This window comes from Vigna unguiculata, chromosome 2, assembly GCF_037176805.1.
Source record: "Vigna unguiculata cultivar grain cowpea cultivar isolate G323 ecotype 2 chromosome 2, ASM3717680v1, whole genome shotgun sequence".
In the NCBI taxonomy this organism is placed as follows: domain Eukaryota; kingdom Viridiplantae; phylum Streptophyta; class Magnoliopsida; order Fabales; family Fabaceae; genus Vigna; species Vigna unguiculata.
The window spans coordinates 4,146,594-4,165,140 of NC_140793.1; the positions used below are offsets into that span (position 1 = coordinate 4,146,594).

An 18,547-nucleotide genomic window follows, 5' to 3' on the forward strand; every position below is an offset into this window, starting at 1 on the left:
ACACATTTTCAATATCAAATTTTCTTTTTATGATAGAAAAGAATCAAACAATAAATATATAAATAAATACTTGATTTATTATATGACTTACGTTGCAAATCATGGGTGATCTCAAACATTATTGTCATATGACAGTGACATAGTAATGTTTTTTTCTTTTTGTTCTCTTTTTTCCCTTTTTTACATTTTCGAGACAAAGCAACAAAATAAAAGAAGGAAGTCCTACCAAATTATTAATTAGTTTTTTTTAATCTATTCCACGACCAAACAACACATTAAAGATGATTACAGATTTTAGGACAAATAGATTAGGTCTAATTGTACTTTTGTTATCCCAAAAATGCAATTATATTTATTGAAGTTTTACTTCTGTTTATTGAGTTTCTAACTATAGCACATATGCAATTTTAGTTTCAAATTTCAAGTACATTAATTAGAAATTTAAAATGTTGAAATTGTATATCCTTTTAATCTTAATACCTTTCCTTATATGATAGTATTTTATATTTAAAATAAATTTACGCACTTGTAATTGTAATACTAGATATTATATGGATATAATTGAAATTCGAGTTTTGTTTTCTACAAACTGAAATTAAGTTTTAGACAAATTGAAAAAGTTTTCGTGAAAAAAATAATTTGATATTTTCTTTCATCATTTTACGATAGAAGTATTTCTAAACAAATGTTTAAACATAGTAAAAATGAATGTTGAAAGATTTTTTGTGAGATAAAGGATAAGAAAGATACGATTATGTACTCGATTAACACAATTAAAGATTAAAATTACATAATGGTTAGAAATTAAAGTGTAATTAAATGAATAATTAAATAGCATGATAGTGTTCTTAGCTTGTTAACAATAATTTAGTGTGTAGGACGGTGAGGGTGTGGCACTATTGCTAACTAGTAAAGTTCCCAAATTAGAAGTCAAGCCTCTAGGGTCAATTTCGTCAATTCACTTGTCGTACGCATTGAATTTTGTTTCAAATTTCAAAATTGGTTGGCTAAAGGAAAATTAAAAAAAAAAAGGCATCAAATTTTAAACGCCACAAAAATCCCATAATGAAGATAAATTCTTTTAAATGCTATGAATCCATCAAATTGCTATAGTTTAAGACTAATAAATATTTGAAATGTATTTTTATTATTATAAAAGTTACAATTGAGATTTAAAAAAATGATGATAAATAAAAATAGGGATTAAAGGTTAATTTAAAAATGAGAGAAAGGAAAGGGAAAAAGTTGGTTGTTCTCCAGAAGGCGTGGATGGTTGGCGAATGAATAATTTTGATTTTCTCTCTCAACTTTCTCGGAAACCAAACAATTACAAACATCCCTTTTGTCAGAGAGATTGTTCTGTAACTTCTCACTCACACCAACACGCCAACAATCTTCTTCACTCACTGCGTCTCCATCATCATAACTCTTCACCAAGATCTTCTTCTTCTTCTTCTTCTTCAGAAGTTGCGTTCACACTTCCATCAAGCTTCGTTTCTTCAATTGTATGTGGTTCTGGATCGGTCAAGAAACTTCACTAGGTGGTGTTTTGTTTCCAGCTCCGCTTTGTCTGTTGATTTTTTCTTTTCTTTTGTGCTTAATTGATTACTGAGCGTGAGATGAATGGGAAAGTTGTCATGCTCTATTCTTGGGTGAGGTTCGAGTTTCTGTTTTTGCCGGTTTCTCAAGTCAAGAATTCGGAAGCGAGATTGCTAAATTTTCGCGATTTTAGATGTTGATTTTTAGTTTTCGTGATTCGGGGAATCGGAGGATTTGTTGGGGCAACTGTTGCAGCGGCATTTTTAGTTTCTGAGTTTTTGAATTAGTTTGAAGCCTGGAGGTGGCTTTGAACTTTGGAAAGATGATTTGAGTGTCAGATCGGGAAAGTTTTAGGTTTGGTTAAAGTGAAGGTTTTGCTTTGTTGAATTGATGGTTTTGAGTTTTACAGTTTAGGTGCTAAGATGAGGTTGAGCGAGCGAGCGAGTGAGTGACAAATTTTAAGGGATGGGCACAAGCAACGCAACACAATAATCTGTGTCTTGAGCTATGGTCCCCTCCATTATGTTATTTATGTTTATCTGAAATAGTCATTCAATGGGGCCTTGTTAAAAAGGTTTGAGAAGCACTTTTGGTTACAAAAGGGAACCCTTTTGTTTATTTATTTGGAAGAAAATCTATCTATTCGTTTACTTCAGCATTTTGAAAATCTATCTTATGCTTGATTGTGTTGTGGGTTTGTAGCAGAGGTATTTAAGGGGAAATGTCTGTAACATCAAAGGTCATGCCTGCACTCCACTCCATCAAATCGTTGCCTCCTGAATTCAAGATTACTTCTGGTAAAATGGAAAACCATGGAGATGCTAAATTGAGAAGCAGTGATGCCACTGGATCAAGTAGTCCGGAAAACAATGTTTTGGTAGGGGAGGTTTCTGAGCAAGCTCTTAACCATGCTGGTGACGTGGGTCTTTATGATGAGGATGTAGCGTACAGCAGAAAAGGTGTTTCATTAGAGGACAGATCGTCCATTGCTGATGAAGACCTAGAAACCGTTCCTCTGTCCTTCCCATCAATTTCAATGTCCTCTAGAGAACGCAGGTGGAGTGATACAACACCTTATTCTTCGAAAAAGGTAGTTTTGGCTTCGGAATTTCAATTTAATCTCAGGTTGAATTTTTAACGTGCTTAAGGATTTCTTTGATATAAATGTTCAGTTGTATGAATTACTTGATTTTTCTCAGAATGTCCGAAATTGATGTATTTATCAAAAATCTTTAATTTGGAAGTTTGCACGTTCAATTTTTGTCTGGGTTTGTTGTAGGTTATTATTTATATTATATTGTAGATGATAGTTTTTTACATGAATTTTTAGAGTTGTATTCAGGACCTTCAGAGTACTCATAACTCTGTGGACATCTTTCCTTTAGCATAGATGTAGTGATTTACCATAATCGCTACAGAGTGTGCTTCCAAAGCCATGAGTGTTGGCTAGCAAGTAGCAACAGTAGCAGAACCTCTTACTTAAATTTGACTTTAGTTTGTAAAAGATGACTTAACGTAGGCTAAGTAATCTTAGAATCCATGGGTAACACCTTAACTGGAAGAAAAAAAAAATTCCTGAAAACAAACTAATCTAATGGAGGCAACTTATTGTGTAAAACAACTAAATAAAAGCCCGCAATGAAATCACAAAAAAAAAAAAAAAGTCATAAAATACCATTATAATAGGCTTCTCTTCCTCCTGCATCAACATGTTTCTTAGGTAAGTCAATTACTTTAAAACTATGTGACAATTTTTTGTACCTCTTCATTGGGCTTTGAAGCTTTTTAAATATTCAATTGGATTGATGTGGATTGTAGGACATCGAGTATTAGAAAGAGCTGAGGAGAAACTATTGTGTGTACTTTAATGTGGCACCAGCAATTAGTTAAGAAAACTATAGAAAAAAAGTCTCTTATATATTCATTTGGAAGTTGAATCTATAAGAATACCTATTACAGTCATTACTTTTTATTTGACAGAACTCTTTTTTTCTTGTGCATTTGTGCTAAAAAGCACAATGCCACCATGGTAATAGCCTTAAAGATAGTGTTTACATAAATGGAATATTTATTTCCCTTTCAATACCTTTGCTGAAATAAATATGGGAGCCGTTAAAGGCTATTAATGTGCTTCTTTTGTCATCTTGAATATCTTTAATTTACTGTTTCTTTCTCAGAATATCCTTATGTTGGGGTTTGAAAATTGAAGTAGGGTCATTATTCAGTCTCTTGTTATTTTTTCATTTTCTTGACTCAATTCCTTATATCTCTTGTCAATTGTCTTGGTAATGAGTAATTTATGTATTTAAATATTTGCTATTATTGGCTGTTAATCACTATTCCAGTTGGAATTTCGAAACAAAACAAAGGTGTCTATTCCCTGTTATTTCTATTTTTTTTTGTTTAATGGTTTAGTGTGTATTTTTGCTTTGTGGGGCCATGTAATTTTTCTTTGCATTCGACATTTTCCTCTTAAAATGTCAAAACAGTGAATGCCATGTAAGCAAATCAAGACAACTCTTTCTAGTTTATTTTAGTTATTCCTCATTACTTGATAATTTAGATTTTGTTTTTTCTTATCCTTACTGCTGAAGTTCACTATTACAGAAGCTTCAGTCTTGGTTTCAACTTCCGAATGGGAACTGGGAGCTGGGGAAGATTATATCAACTTCTGGAAATGAATCCATCATTTCACTGTCTGATGGGAAGGTAAGATAAATTACAGTATTTCTGAAGAGTGGTACTCTTCATTTTTGGCTTTACTAATTATGCTGTCTCTCCAAAACTCGTGGGCCTGATTGTAGGTTTTGAAAGTGAAAGAGGAAAGTTTAGTGCCAGCAAATCCTGATATCCTTGATGGGGTGGATGACCTCATGCAACTTAGTTATTTAAATGAACCGTCTGTTTTATACAACCTGCAATATAGATACAATCAAAACATGATTTATGTAAGTCATTATGTCTCTTAATTGTTTTCCTCAACAATTTGTTTCATGATCATAACTTATGCATTTGTGTATGACTACGTACAATTCAGACAAAAGCAGGGCCTGTTTTGGTTGCAATAAATCCCTTTAAGAAAGTTCCTCTATATGGTAATGATTATATTGAAGCCTACAAGCGTAAAGCAATTGAAAGCCCTCATGTATATGCAATAACAGACACAGCCATCCGAGAAATGATACGGGGTAAATTTTTCTTTCTTCATATTTACATTCATAGTTGCAACTTTAGTGTGCAAGACCATTCCCATTTGTTTTACTAGAAGTTGCTGACTCTTGGTCTGTTTTCCTTCCAGACGAAGTTAATCAATCTATAATTATAAGGTCAGTAATTCCCTTTTTTTTCTAATTATTATTTTTTATGAGTATATCTGGTAAGACCACTCTATGTATATTTCTTTTTTATAAGCTTCTTTAGTTTAAACTTTTTTTATTATTTCTATTGTAATTTATATGAATATTAATACTAGTCTTAAGTTTCATTCTTGTATTTAAATTCTGAACTGAAAATTATCATGATTATTGCATTTTTATTTTGGGGCAGTTAATTTCTGAATAATTAATATTTGACTTTTTGAAAACTACTCTGAATCTAGGATTGGTAATTTCCCCAAGAAGTTAGTCGGGATCAAATGAGGGTATGGAACCTATAAAAAAGGAGATCTCGGTTAAAATATTTCCAACAATTTAGCAGCAATTACCTACTCAATCAGTTGGCAATATTTAAAGAGCATTTAAGAAGTAGCTGCTTGCGTTATTAATTGTTTAATTCCATTTTCTTAGTCTTCTAGATTTTTCTGGAAAGCTTATCTATCCATACATATCGATAATATTCCAGTTTCCATATAGAAGGCCCCAACCCACACCAAAAAACGGTGTTTGGTTTGTCTCTACATGTCTCCAAAGTTTGACCAGGGTGTTTATTTGATCTTAAACCCAACCTGAATTAGATTTTATAACCGATTCAACCTGACTTTTTAAACATTATATAATTTTAACAATATGTATTGTTAGATAATAGAAAAGAAAGAAGGATAAAACTTAAAAGTAAATTTTGAATACGTATTTTGAAATAAAAAGTATCATTATAAATACAAAATCATATTGAAAAAAATATTGTTTATCAAACAAATGCTTTTATTGATGATATGCAGTTTTGAAAAATACTTACACTTTATTAAAAGAATATTGGAAACTAAACCAGATTGAGACGACAGGAAACATAACCGTTATCTGCCCTCAAAATGCCTCCGGACTGATTTTAAAATTTGAAAACCTGTTAAAATTAGGCTGGGTTAGTAGGCTGAGCCAGGTCATGCTACCTCCACTCCCTTAAAGAAATAGAAACAAGTGACAAGAAACCTTACAATCCCTAGTTGTTCATAGATTAGATTTGATATTTATGACATTCACTTTTACTTCTCTTCTTCTGAGTTTCAAGTGCCTAGATACATGGATTTGGTTTTGACCTTTAAATGCCCGAGTTACAGAGTTTCTTTAATTGTGTCTGTTATTTGGTGCGCTTTGTTCCTTCAATTTTTCTGTCTCATTTCCCTCTATCATTTATATGATGTAACTTTTGTATAATGGAGATTCAATTTATTGGACAGAGACCAAAAAAGACTTATTTTTACATCCTAGGTAACACTTTAGTGGATGTAAAATGGCCTCTTCCTGCTGTTTATGGATTTTTTTTCGTTAATGGCATGCTCTTTATTGGATTTCAGTCTTGCATGCCCCTTGATTGCTAGTGTTAGAGTTGGGACCTGTAGTAATAGTTAACATGCACCTTTTCAGTGGTGAGAGTGGAGCAGGGAAGACTGAGACGGCAAAAATAGCAATGCAGTACTTGGCTGCCCTTGGTGGTGGAAGTGGAATAGAGTATGAAATTTTGAAGACTAATCCAATATTAGAAGCCTTTGGTAATGCCAAAACATTGAGAAATGACAACTCAAGTCGTTTTGTAAGATTCCTGACTCGTGCTGTTAATTCTTTAAGTTGGCATTCCTGTGAATTGCTGATACATTACCTCACTGTAGTAACATATATGATAATGATAACACGGAGAATGGATGACCCTATGAAGATTACATCATCAAAATTTCCCATTATATTCCTCTCCTTTTTTTTATTAGTATATTCCTCTCCGGAATTCTCTTTTCTACATATATAAATGACTAGCAATGTTCCACATCCCTCAATTACTTTTGTCCCTTCTGTTTTGTCCAATTATGATATATGTAATATAGTGGGGTTAATATAATCATTGATGAGAAAATGGAAAGTGGGATAAGATAATAAAATAAATTGGGTTAGTTCCCGCTAAGTAGTGTTTAATTTCCATTAGTAACTAAATCCCACTAGTGTCGCCTTTAATTCCTATCATATGCATCATTATTTCCTATAATGATCTATCTTCCCATGTGATATTTCAGCTGCCAAATTAAAAGAACATAATAAAAATTGGAATTAAGAAGAAATAACTCAAAATTATGCTGATTCTTGATTGATTGATGCCGAATAATGTTCCTCACATTGTTGAATTAACAAAACATTTGTCACTTCTTTTCTTTTACTTGTCCTTTTTCTCTTTTCTTCTATCCCTTTCTCTTGAATTTCATTTTTCTCAACTCTTTCTCTTTATTTCTTTTTCTCTGAACTCCTTATCTTTTATTTATTTTTCTTCTCTAATTTCTTTTTCTACTAGCTCTAGCTCTCTGTTTTTCTTCTTCTTCTTCTCCATTTCTCTTTCTCTCATCGTAATTACAACATGTTTTTTCCATCATTCTCTCTTTGTCTCTATATATTTGTTCTTTTTTCAACTTCCTCTCTCCATTTGTGAAACAAAATATCAATAAACGATCTGCGATAGGCATTTAGTTGAGACTTGTACCTGCCATAAAAAAATCAAATTTTCTTTTAGATTGAAAGTAAAAGAAATCTCACTACATTACAAATATATCCTTTTATGGGCTAAATTATGTGTCACTCTAGACAACCATTACAAGGCCCACTAAATTCCAAATTAATTCCTAGTGAGTAGTCTTTAATGTTTATTTATTAGTAGTTAACTTCCACTATGTTGCATCTAATTCCTATTATATGCATCATTTTTTCCCACACATGAGATCATGAATGGTTCACTTTGTGTTGTGAGTTTTTATCTTCCCATGTGACAAATTTTCTGCATACTTAAAATAACATAATAAAAAATATAAAGAAAATCCAAATTTATATTGACCCCTCTAGATCATATCAAAATATCCCTAACACTTTTTACACTTTCCCAAGCTTAGGCCTAGGCCAGTTACCTGCTTTGGCTGATGATGTTTAATGCATTTAGTAATATGGATTGCTGACAGTTTCTAGTTGTGATTCTCTTTATATTAAGCTGTGATCCCATATCCTTTTGATTCTGAAAGTTTTTTCATTTGGTTGAATGTCACAGGGAAAACTCATTGAGATTCACTTCAGTGAAACTGGAAAAATCTCCGGTGCTAATATTCAAACATGTAGGTTTTATTCTGTTTAAAAGTTGAAACCATGTGTCTTTTGTCCCACCCAAAGTTTTCAACTAACCATTATGGTAAATGTTTGCATCTGTGTTGGAATACGTGATTCTCCTCGCATGACCAAAACAGTCTTGCTCGAAAAGGTAATTCTTCTTCAGAGTTATTTTTTGTTATGCATCAACTCTCTTATAGGCTTAGACTTCTAGGTGGAGACACATGAATGGTTTTATAATATATTTCTAACTATTTTTTGTTTTACATTGTGATCATGCTACATCAGTTAACACTAGTTTTATTTGTTATGTGAACAGTCTAGAGTAGTCCAGTGCAATGAAGGGGAAAGATCCTATCATATATTTTATCAGCTATGTGCTGGTGCACCTCCATCTCTCAGGGGTAATTGCAAGTTTGTAATACTTTTTCACCCCTGCTAATTCATTTGTTGTATATTGTGGACAGTTTTAAGTCTCTATATTATCAATGGAAAATAAATTATTCCTTGGAAATGATGCAAAGAGTTTCTATGAATTGTGAAAATCTTCTAATTGAACCCACAGACAATTGCAGATGTACGATGTGGCTAATATCGTTCCAAGCTCAAAACTTCAGAAGTTCTCGTTTTCAGTTAATTGTTTGATAAGAATAATAATTTTATAATAAATTTTTTTACTATCAAAACCCAAACATGCACATAGTTCGCTATATATTGCTTAATTTTTAATTCAATAATTTCTATTTTATTTTTCCAACTAGTGGTTTTGGTCTCTTTCTAATTATGGAAATACAACATTAACTAACAACTTAATTAGAACGTAGCTTACATAAGCTTGGTATACTTGTGTTTGTCTTGTCTAAATGTTGTGTTCTTGTTTATTTGACTTTCTATTTAATGGTTTGTTTGATTTATTCAGGGAAGTTAAACCTACAAAATGCAGAAGATTATAAATATCTGAGGCAGAGCAATTGTTATTCAATTGCTGGTATTAATGATGCAGAAGAATTTCGCACAGTCATGGTACACAATCTCTGTAGTTTAAAGATGATCTGCCTCCATAGACTCTTGAATGATTTCCTTTTTCTGCTTGACACAAAAATGAATATACCATTGCCAACTTCCAGGAAGCTCTTGATGTTGTCCACATTAGTAAAGAAGACCAGGAGAATGTATTTGCAATGCTTGCTGCAGTATTATGGTTGGGAAACATATCTTTCACTGTAATTGATAATGAAAATCATGTTCAAGCCGTAGAAGATGAGGGTAAGAAATTTTCAGAGCCTCTACTGACAACGTCTACCTAATTGTATTATTAACATATTATTGAACACGCCAGCATATTAAATAAGTGTTAGTGCTCTAGGTTTTGTAAAGATATTATTTAGCACATCACATAACAGCACATTGTCATACATATATTACAAATTCAGTTTTTCATTTTTTTTTCGTGTCACTTTCTCTTTTTATACCTACTATCTGATAATTTCAGCAATAACAATATAAAGTAGGACTGTATCAATATGATATCATTTACATTATCAATTTGTATCTTATTTAGTGTTTGATCTCCTCTTTTTTGTTCCTAATCTAAATCGTATGATTTTAATTTGGTATCAAAATCTATGATCCAGTGGATAGGATCAGGAGTTTGATCCTTTTACCTGTTCTTCTGGATAAAATTTGAATTTTAGCCCACTACAAGATGCACTTTTCATTGTCCGTGCTTCTATCTCAAAGAGTCATGTGCGAGGGAGTGTGTTTGATACAAGTTATAAAGAAATTTGTCATCCATTACTGGACATCTTAAGGTTTTAGGAGAATTGGTCCTTCATACTTAATCGTCATTTAAATTTTTTTCCGTAACAGTGACTTGGTTTTCATTTTCTTCTGATAATTTCTATTTACGTATTTCATGTCTAATTTTTGGTACATGTGTTTTTAACATGTTTTAGATGCCTTAATGTGTTTCAAGTTATTCTATACCTGTTTAGAAATGACCTTTTCTCTGGCCTCTTATAGGTCTGTTGCATGTAGCCAAATTGATAGGCTGTGACATTGAAGATCTCAAGTTGACTCTATCTACTCGCAAGATGAAAGTTGGTAATGATAATATTGTCCAAAAGTTGACACTATCACAGGTAAAACAACTGCCATGCTAAACTTTACCTTGGTCTAAGTCTATGGATGGAAAAAATGCAACTTCCTGGTTACTAAAAATATTGGGAACATGAAGTTGTACTGAATTCCTGCACGTGCATATGCCAATTTGTTATTTGAATAAAAAGGAAATAAGGTGGTTGTTGGTGTTGAACATTAACTTGTTTTATTTTTCGTGGGAGTTCTTTTCAGCTTTTAAATGTGAACAATTCATGCATACATTGGGAATTAATCCTGTTATAATGAAAGCCCATTGGTTACTTAAAATGCATAGATCATGTTTAAGGTCTTGGTATTGCTCATTTGCCTTTGCAAGACAGTGATTCATTTTGGAGTCTCTTTATTAGTACAATGTACGTTCTATACCTTCTGTGGTTGGGAAATAGCTGTTTATACTTAACGAAATAAAAGAAAATGGACATAGTTTCTGCATTTGAGACTCTGAATATTGAACTGCACACCATCATGATATTTTATTTTTCTTTCTCTTTTTTGGGGTATATTTGATGTCAAAACATTTTTGTAAATGATTATCCTCAACATACCTTTGACTTGTAAAGTGCATGATGACATGGAATCATATCGATACATTTTTTCTTTCTCAATATCTCGAATAATACATTTTGTTTTGTCTTCTAGGCAATTGATGCAAGAGATGCTTTGGCAAAGTCAATATATGCATGCCTGTTTGATTGGTTGGTTGAACAGATAAACAAATCACTTGCTGTTGGCAAAAGACGTACTGGCAGATCAATCAGCATTCTAGATATCTACGGCTTTGAATCTTTCAATGTATGTTTACATTAAACCTTGTCTACCTCTTTGTTTATGTTTATTATTTGTCTTACCGTCTTCATCTTGTTTGCATATTAAATATTTTGGCTCTATTGATGCTTATGCCTTTTTGTGCCTGCAGAGAAACAGTTTTGAGCAGTTCTGCATAAATTATGCTAATGAGAGATTACAGCAACACTTCAATCGTCATTTATTCAAGTTAGAACAGGAGGTATATATCCCACGCTCAAACAATTATTGAATACCCTAGTACCTTAAATGGAAGAAAATATTGAATGCCTCTGGAAATTGAAACATGTGGTTATGCTTGTGGATTGTTGCTTTAAGGAATATATCCAAGATGGAATTGACTGGGCTAAAGTTGAATTTGAAGACAACCAAGACTGCCTTAATCTTTTTGAGAAGGTAAAAAATATCTTAGTTCCTCCTGACTCCTTTACTGCATAATCTCCAGTGTTCTTGTTAATTGAATGATTTCAGTGGGAAAATGTCATCTAGTAGTTAGTTAAGCTTGGTACTATATGTCAGGCTTGTATGCTCAAAGAAATTTATGTCATTTTGTCATGTCTTGTATATATCAACGTATGCAGTGTAAAAGAAAAAACTGACTTTACAAAGGGAAAGATGTGATTGTTTCCCATGCATTGGTTTAATATATATTCTGAAGCTTGATTGAAACATGTTTATATTAGATGTAGCACTAGTGGAATTACTCTTTCCTTATTTTTGGGGATGTGATTAATTTACCTTTATCACTTTATCATTGTATTCATTATTTTGTACTTACATAGATACATGTGCCTGTTTGTACTGTTCTAGACACACAATTAGCAAAACGTAGTATGGTATCAATAGTCTGATCCGTTTTTTTGAGCCTAGAGAAGCCTCCTTTTTTTTTCCTGCAAAAACAGTGCCAACATCTTCCTTGGCCTGTTTCTCTTCAAACGCTGCATCCTTTCGCCTGTGTGAGACCCCATGACAAGGAGTGCCCTTGTTATGGCAACTACACTTTTATTCCTTGATGTGGATATACTCACATTCATGATTAGAAACTGCGCCCTTGTTATAGCAACTACACTTTTATTCCTTGTTGTGGGTATTCTGACATTGATGATTAGAAACTAGAATTCTTGTGACTTAAACTTGACTTCTGATATATTTGCAGAGGCCACTGGGGTTATTGTCCCTGTTAGATGAAGAATCCACTTTCCCAAATGGCACAGATTTAACATTTGCCAACAAGCTTAAACAGCATTTGAATTCTAATTCATGTTTCAAAGGAGAAAGAGACCAAGCCTTTACTGTTCACCATTATGCTGGGCAGGTATTATTCTGATCATGTTCTACAGGGATGAGAAATGCTAGCAACATAATCTTTAACGTGCACTTGTCGACACATACTTTATTATAGAAGTTGAAATTCACGTGACATAATTATTTAGTTGTTGTATTGCCAATTTAATGGCTCCCACTAGATATTCAAAGTCAACCAATTGTAAGGAATGTTAAAGTGGGTGTTGCTAGCTTTCCTCTCAGTATATTTGTTTAAAATCTGTTGGTATGTTTACATGACAATCAATTTAACCTTGTGATATTTATAATGTGTGATATGGCTAGGTTTTAAGGAGGATATTAGTGAACCATTGCTTTATCGATATTTCATACTAAATATTTTGAACTCCCAAACGCAATCATTGTCCTTAGAGGGTAGAGGGTTACTCATTTCTTATTAATTTTAGTTTACTCATCTGGCCTGACTGTTTGATAGTTCTACTTATTGCTCCCACTCAGGTAACCTATGATACAACTGGATTTCTGGAGAAGAACAGAGACCTATTGCACTTGGATTCCATCCAACTTCTATCCTCATGCACGTGTCCTCTTCCTCAAATATTTGCATGTCATATGCTCACTCAGTCTGATAAACCAGTGGTTGGTCCCTTGCACAAGTCAGGTGGGGCAGATTCCCAAAAGCTAAGTGTTGCAACAAAATTCAAGGTACATTACCTCCTTAATCATAACGTGATCAAAAACTTCATTTTTCACAAAAGAATCTAAGTGATGTGTGATCTACAATTGATTGCACCCTGTAATCTATCACTCACGTGGGGATTCTTACTCCAGAACCGAGCTCACAATCAGAAGAGCGTGGGTGGTATGGTATCTATCTACTAAGTGAGACACTAAAATTATCAATGAGAAAATTCACACAAAACAAGATAATTTCAGAAAACAAGGCGAAAATCACTATTTAGGGATAGTTAGGGTCCAATTCATCTCAATCTTAGCTCATACAATCAGGCCTGTTTTTAGTTCAGCTTTCAAATTTTCCATGCCAATTGATGATCAAATTCACAAAGTTAGGTTAATTCCAATCCTTTAGTAATTTTACCTATCTGTTAAATTGAAATTCCTAATTCCTTAGGTGAGTTCAATTAAGACGTGAATTATGTCTAGGAATTCAAAAGATCATATAAGAATCAAATCAAATCCTTTGATAATCAATAATTTTGTTGTTCACTTCAGATCCAAACAATTCACCGATTTTTCTATTGTGAGAAAAATCATAAAATCACTAGATAAATGGCCAAAATGGGAAGTGAAGCAAACAAACAAATTTAACAGGAACCATAGATTGAAATTGCTAGAAATGAACTACATACGTTCAACTTCAACCTGGTAATCTGTTCCCTTGACCTAGACGTTTAGCAAAACATAGCAAAAGGAGAAGAGAAGTGACAATCCAAGACATGAAGCTGAAAATAGAATTTATTTCACAACGTCTTAGCCCCACAATCAGAGAAATGAGTCTCTTTACTTCAAAAAAGTGACAAATTTGGTTAAGACATCTCTTAATAGGCACCTGACATGTACACAATGAAAATGGAGTCTGTACATGGTTATATAACAGTAGCATTTCATTATTCAAGGTTGGTGTACATAGTGAAAGGTATGGTACCTTTATTTAATTGGAACATTCAAAGAACAAATAATCATGGTGTAAACACTGACGTGGCAGATGTAAAATCCCTTGGAAACAACACCATTGTGGCCACATAAGGCTTTCGGAGTGAACATACTAGTGGCTCGAATAACCAATTCCATCACTTTACTAATCCTTTGGGACATTCCTATGTCAACCCAACTGAAATACACGATTTGGATGAAACCAAGATGGAAAATTATTGAAATCTAAACTATGGGTATTATACGAAGTGTTGGAAGTCCCACATCGACTAGAGATAAGGTCAATTCATAATATATAAGTGAGGTGCAAACCTCACCTTACAAGCCGGTTTTGTGGGGTTGAGTTAGGCTTAAAAGCCCACTTCTAACATGGTATCAGAGTCAGGTTAGAGCCTATCCTAGCGAGATTTCTTGGACATTTTGTTCCACCCGATATCGGGCCGCTAACGGACCACCCACTAATTTCTTGTCTCACGCATGAGATGAATATACCTCGGCGTGAGGGGGTGTGTTGGAAGTCCCACATCGACTAGAGATCAAGCCAATTCATAATATATAAGTGAGGTGCAAACCTCACCTTACAAGCCGGTTTTGTGGGGTTGAGTTAGGCTTAAAAACCCACTTCTAACACGAACGAACTAGTATTTACTGTGAATCTCTAGAATGTGGGAGAAATATGACATTAAGGCCTATTTACCCCTCAAATCCACTTATAGAATGGATTATAATACAATGAAGTGGGTTTATCACAAATGCTTTGGCAAATTAGTATTGAGTTTGTTCTCATTATTTCTGTCATTGTTTTGAATGAATAATAATTTATTCATGTCACATGACGAATAGTGCTTGTAACTTGGTTCAGCTGATAAGTAGAAAGGGGTACAGATACAAATATTGTAATCTTTTAGGACGAAAAACAAAAGTGGGTGGGGAATTGAATAAAATTTCAAGTGCTTAACCATGTATTATTTGGAAGTGAGGTGAATCGTCTTTTCCCACTTCTAAAAGCTACTTAAATATTCAATTTCATAGATATTGATCTTTATTGATTTTAAAATTATTTCAATCTGTTGGTGTCCAGGGCCAATTGTTCCTATTGATGCAACGACTAGAAAGCACTACTCCACATTTTATTCGCTGTATTAAACCAAATAATCTCCAATCACCTGAATCATATGAGCAAGGGCTTGTATTGCAACAGCTGAGATGTTGTGGGGTTCTTGAAGTAGTTCGAATATCAAGATCAGGTTTTCCAACAAGAATGTCTCACCAAAAGTTTGCCAGAAGGTATAATAACAGAGAAACCGGTGATTAAGTTGAATCAGATATGGTTTTGCACGTGTCTAACCTTTTTCTTATCGGTGCATTGAATCAGATATGGTTTTCTCCTCCTTGATAATGTTGCATCTCAGGATCCACTTAGTGTGTCAGTTGCCATTCTTCATCAGTTTAATATTTTGCCTGAGATGTATCAAGTTGGCTACACGAAATTATTTTTCCGAACAGGACAGGTAAATATGATTATTTTTTGAACTTTATACAACTTTTTCTTAGATCCCCCAAAAGATCTTCTACTAACTCCATGTGCTTTCTAAACCAGGAAATTTTGAGCTTTAGTGATTTGGTATTAGGTTGAATTATAATTTCTAGTTTGTAGTTCTATTTATATCCGCCATTGAATTCCTTTATGAAAGTTGTAGGAGTGTCATTTATTTTAAATATATTCCAACTTATGATGCTTGACGGCACTGCAGATCGGTGTGCTTGAAGATACTAGAAATCGTACCCTCCATGGTATTTTACGTGTACAAAGTTGTTTTAGGGGTCACCAAGCTCGTCGTTCTCTCAAGGAGCTTCAGGGGGGAATCAGTACTTTGCAGTCATGTATATTCTTTTCCGCTACCGTATTCTTTAATTCATATGTTTAGTGCAAAAGAGTGATAAGAAATGAACACGCCTTGCCTATTCATGCAGTTATTAGGGGGAACAAAACCAGAAAGGAGTATTCAGCTTTACTGAAGAGGCATAGAGCTGCAGTTACTATACAGAAGCACGTGAAAGCAGTATTTGCAAGAAACAGAATGAAGAGTATTAGTGATTCGGCAACAGTCATACAAGCAGGTAAGATATTATACATGATAAATTCTAAGACATGATACCAGTTTTTTCTGTATGGGATATTCAAATAAAGGCCGCTAAAGATAACACCATTTCTTTTTTCAAGAATAAATGGGGAATGAAGCACAAGATAGTTTACATAAAAATACTATTTTTTGTTGGAATCTCCACACCATCTTTTCAATGGCGTGCTGTCAATAAATTTTCACAATTTTATTGGACCTACCTTTTGCAGTTATTCGGGGTTGGTTGGTCAGAAGATGCTCAGGAAATATTGGATTTTTGAAATCTGGAAACATGAAGGTATTCTCTTTCCCATAGTTTAGAAACAAAAATATATGGACATTTATGTTTTATATTATATTCGGCTTGTAAAGACACCATCTTTCTGACTCTTACAATAATGAACTCCAAAACAGATGAAAGAGTCAGACGAGGTTCTGGTGAAGTCATCTTTCCTTGCCGAATTACAGCGCCGTGTACTTCAGGCTGAAGCTGCTTTGAGAGAAAAAGAAGAGGAAAATGACATCGTTCGTCAACGACTCCAGCAATATGAGAGCAGATGGTCTGAATATGAATTAAAGATGAAATCCATGGAAGAAGTGTGGCAGAAACAAATGAGGTCCCTACAATCTAGCCTCTCCATTGCAAAGAAAAGCCTTGCAATTGATGACTCTGAAAGGAATTCAGATGCATCTGTTAATGCAAGTGATGAGAGGGATTACAGTTGGGATGTAGGAGGTAATCACAGACGCCAAGAAAGCAACGGGGCAAGATCAACGAGTGCTGGTTTAAGTGTTATAAGTAGGCTGGCTGAAGAATTCGAGCATCGGAGTCAAGTATTTGGTGATGATGCCAAGTTCTTGGTTGAGGTAAAATCTGGTCAGGTAGAAGCAAGTTTAAGCCCAGATCAAGAGCTTAGGAGGTTAAAACAAATGTTTGAAGCTTGGAAAAAGGATTATGGGGCTAGACTGCGTGAAACAAAAGTCATTTTAAATAAACTTGGAAATGAAGATGGCGCACTTGAGAAAATGAAGAAAAAGTGGTGGGGAAGAAGGAACAGTACACGGATAAATTGAGTTTTTCTTATTTGATGTTTTTCTTATTTTAAAGGTTCGGCTTTGGTCTATGCACTTTTTTTAGTGCATTGCCAATTATATATCCGAAAGTGAGGAAAATACAATAGAAAAGGATAGAGTAGGAGTGTTAGGATGAATGAATTTACTGTAGTTGGGTTAGTTGTTGCTAGCCAAGCCAAGCCAAGCCACCTTTATTAGTAATGTCTGCGTGAGATGTATATGGCTGATGCCCATTGCTTGTCAAATTTGTTGGCCCTCCAATATTTGTAAAAATTGATATTCTTCTTTATGATGAGAATCCATATCTATTCATGTAATTTTGTTATTGCACAGAGAAGAGGTAATCTAACTTTCATGTCATTTCATATATTCTAGATTTTGTTTTTCCCACTAATTTGATGGTTTAGTTTTCCAGAAATATCTTACATAATTCACTCCATCAAATCCAATAAAACACTCCAAATACAAAATTTTATAACTTCCAAATATATGAATAGTGAATTTTGGGCTATACAACACGAACACTAATCAGCCTTTAGCCTTTAACGTTTACTTCTCCGTTTTTTAAGAACATTAATATTTTTTTCTTGTATTTATAAAAGTCAACACTTACTACCATTCATTTTATTATTATTAAAAAAGAAAACTTTTACATACATGTATGCATGATTACTTCAACGTTTAAAACATGTGAAGAAATTATGTCCATATTCTTGGGCACGGATCTTTAGATTTTATAATTTGTAAGTATATATAGTTTTGAATTAATATATATTTTATAAATTTTATAGCGAAGATAATACTTTTTAATTGTTATATATATATATATATATATATATATATATATATGTTCTCTCATTTTTTAAATTTATTGTAAAATAATGACATTATTTCATTGTTTTAAACAAATATTCAATTTTCGTTTTTATTGACAAAATTACATCATTCGAATGAGTATTTGAATAATATTAATCTTAAGTAGTTTTTTATTCAGTATTTTTTTTGTTTCAAATAATTTATAAAAAGACGATTTTACAACTTTTTCAACCTATATATAACATTAACATAGATTTGATCGGTTCTATCACTAATTTAAACAATATTATCTTCCAATCACTAATTATATACCTATAAATAATTTTCCAAGATTTAAGAAACGCTATTTATTTTTGAAAATATTCTTCAATCCGTGAATTAGACATTCTAATACAACTGTTTAAATATTTGAAGGTATTTTTCAAATCTCAATTAGGCTTTTTTAAGAGTAACATTAATTTTTCGTTTAAGAGTTTCAACGTTAGGATTGAGTTCACTGATTTTAGGTTGTGATGCTCGTTTAAAGCTTTTATTTTTGTATTTATAGAATAACATTTTCTACTTTTA

General features: G+C 33.1%; 1 protein-coding gene across 2 annotated transcripts; it reads left to right on the forward strand.

The window, feature by feature from the left end:
* The first annotated feature begins 1,236 nt into the window (after positions 1 to 1,236).
* LOC114173361 (myosin-1-like) lies at positions 1,237 to 17,481 on the forward strand. Of its 2 annotated transcripts, none has more exons than XM_028057694.2 (24): positions 1,237 to 1,541; positions 2,242 to 2,629; positions 4,147 to 4,248; positions 4,344 to 4,487; positions 4,577 to 4,727; positions 4,838 to 4,865; positions 6,339 to 6,504; positions 7,990 to 8,053; positions 8,183 to 8,196; positions 8,365 to 8,449; positions 8,965 to 9,068; positions 9,173 to 9,311; positions 10,068 to 10,186; positions 10,845 to 10,997; positions 11,122 to 11,211; positions 11,328 to 11,405; positions 12,166 to 12,324; positions 12,792 to 12,998; positions 15,049 to 15,254; positions 15,343 to 15,478; positions 15,722 to 15,851; positions 15,942 to 16,088; positions 16,321 to 16,388; positions 16,505 to 17,481. In XM_028057694.2, exons 2-24 carry the CDS (start codon positions 2,261 to 2,263, stop codon positions 17,162 to 17,164), a joined length of 3,519 nt encoding a protein of 1,172 aa, XP_027913495.2. In that variant the 5' UTR covers positions 1,237 to 1,541; positions 2,242 to 2,260; the 3' UTR covers positions 17,165 to 17,481. The 2 variants fall into 2 exon arrangements, with proteins under 2 accessions (XP_027913495.2, XP_027913494.2); XM_028057693.2 differs by having other exon boundaries at positions 2,245 to 2,629.
* The last annotated feature ends 1,066 nt before the right edge of the window (positions 17,482 to 18,547 follow it).

What these genes read in the sequence shown, in the direction of transcription:
- LOC114173361 (XM_028057694.2), top strand. Translation starts at nt 2,261, where the DNA reads ATGTCTGTAACATCAAAGGTCATGCCTGCACTCCACTCCATCAAATCG. An exon ending in TATTCAAGTTAGAACAGGAG is followed by an intron (nt 11,212 to 11,327) that starts GTATATATCCCA and finishes TGTTGCTTTAAG; the next exon opens with GAATATATCCAAGATGGAAT. An exon ending in GGCAACAGTCATACAAGCAG is followed by an intron (nt 16,089 to 16,320) that starts GTAAGATATTAT and finishes TACCTTTTGCAG; the next exon opens with TTATTCGGGGTTGGTTGGTC.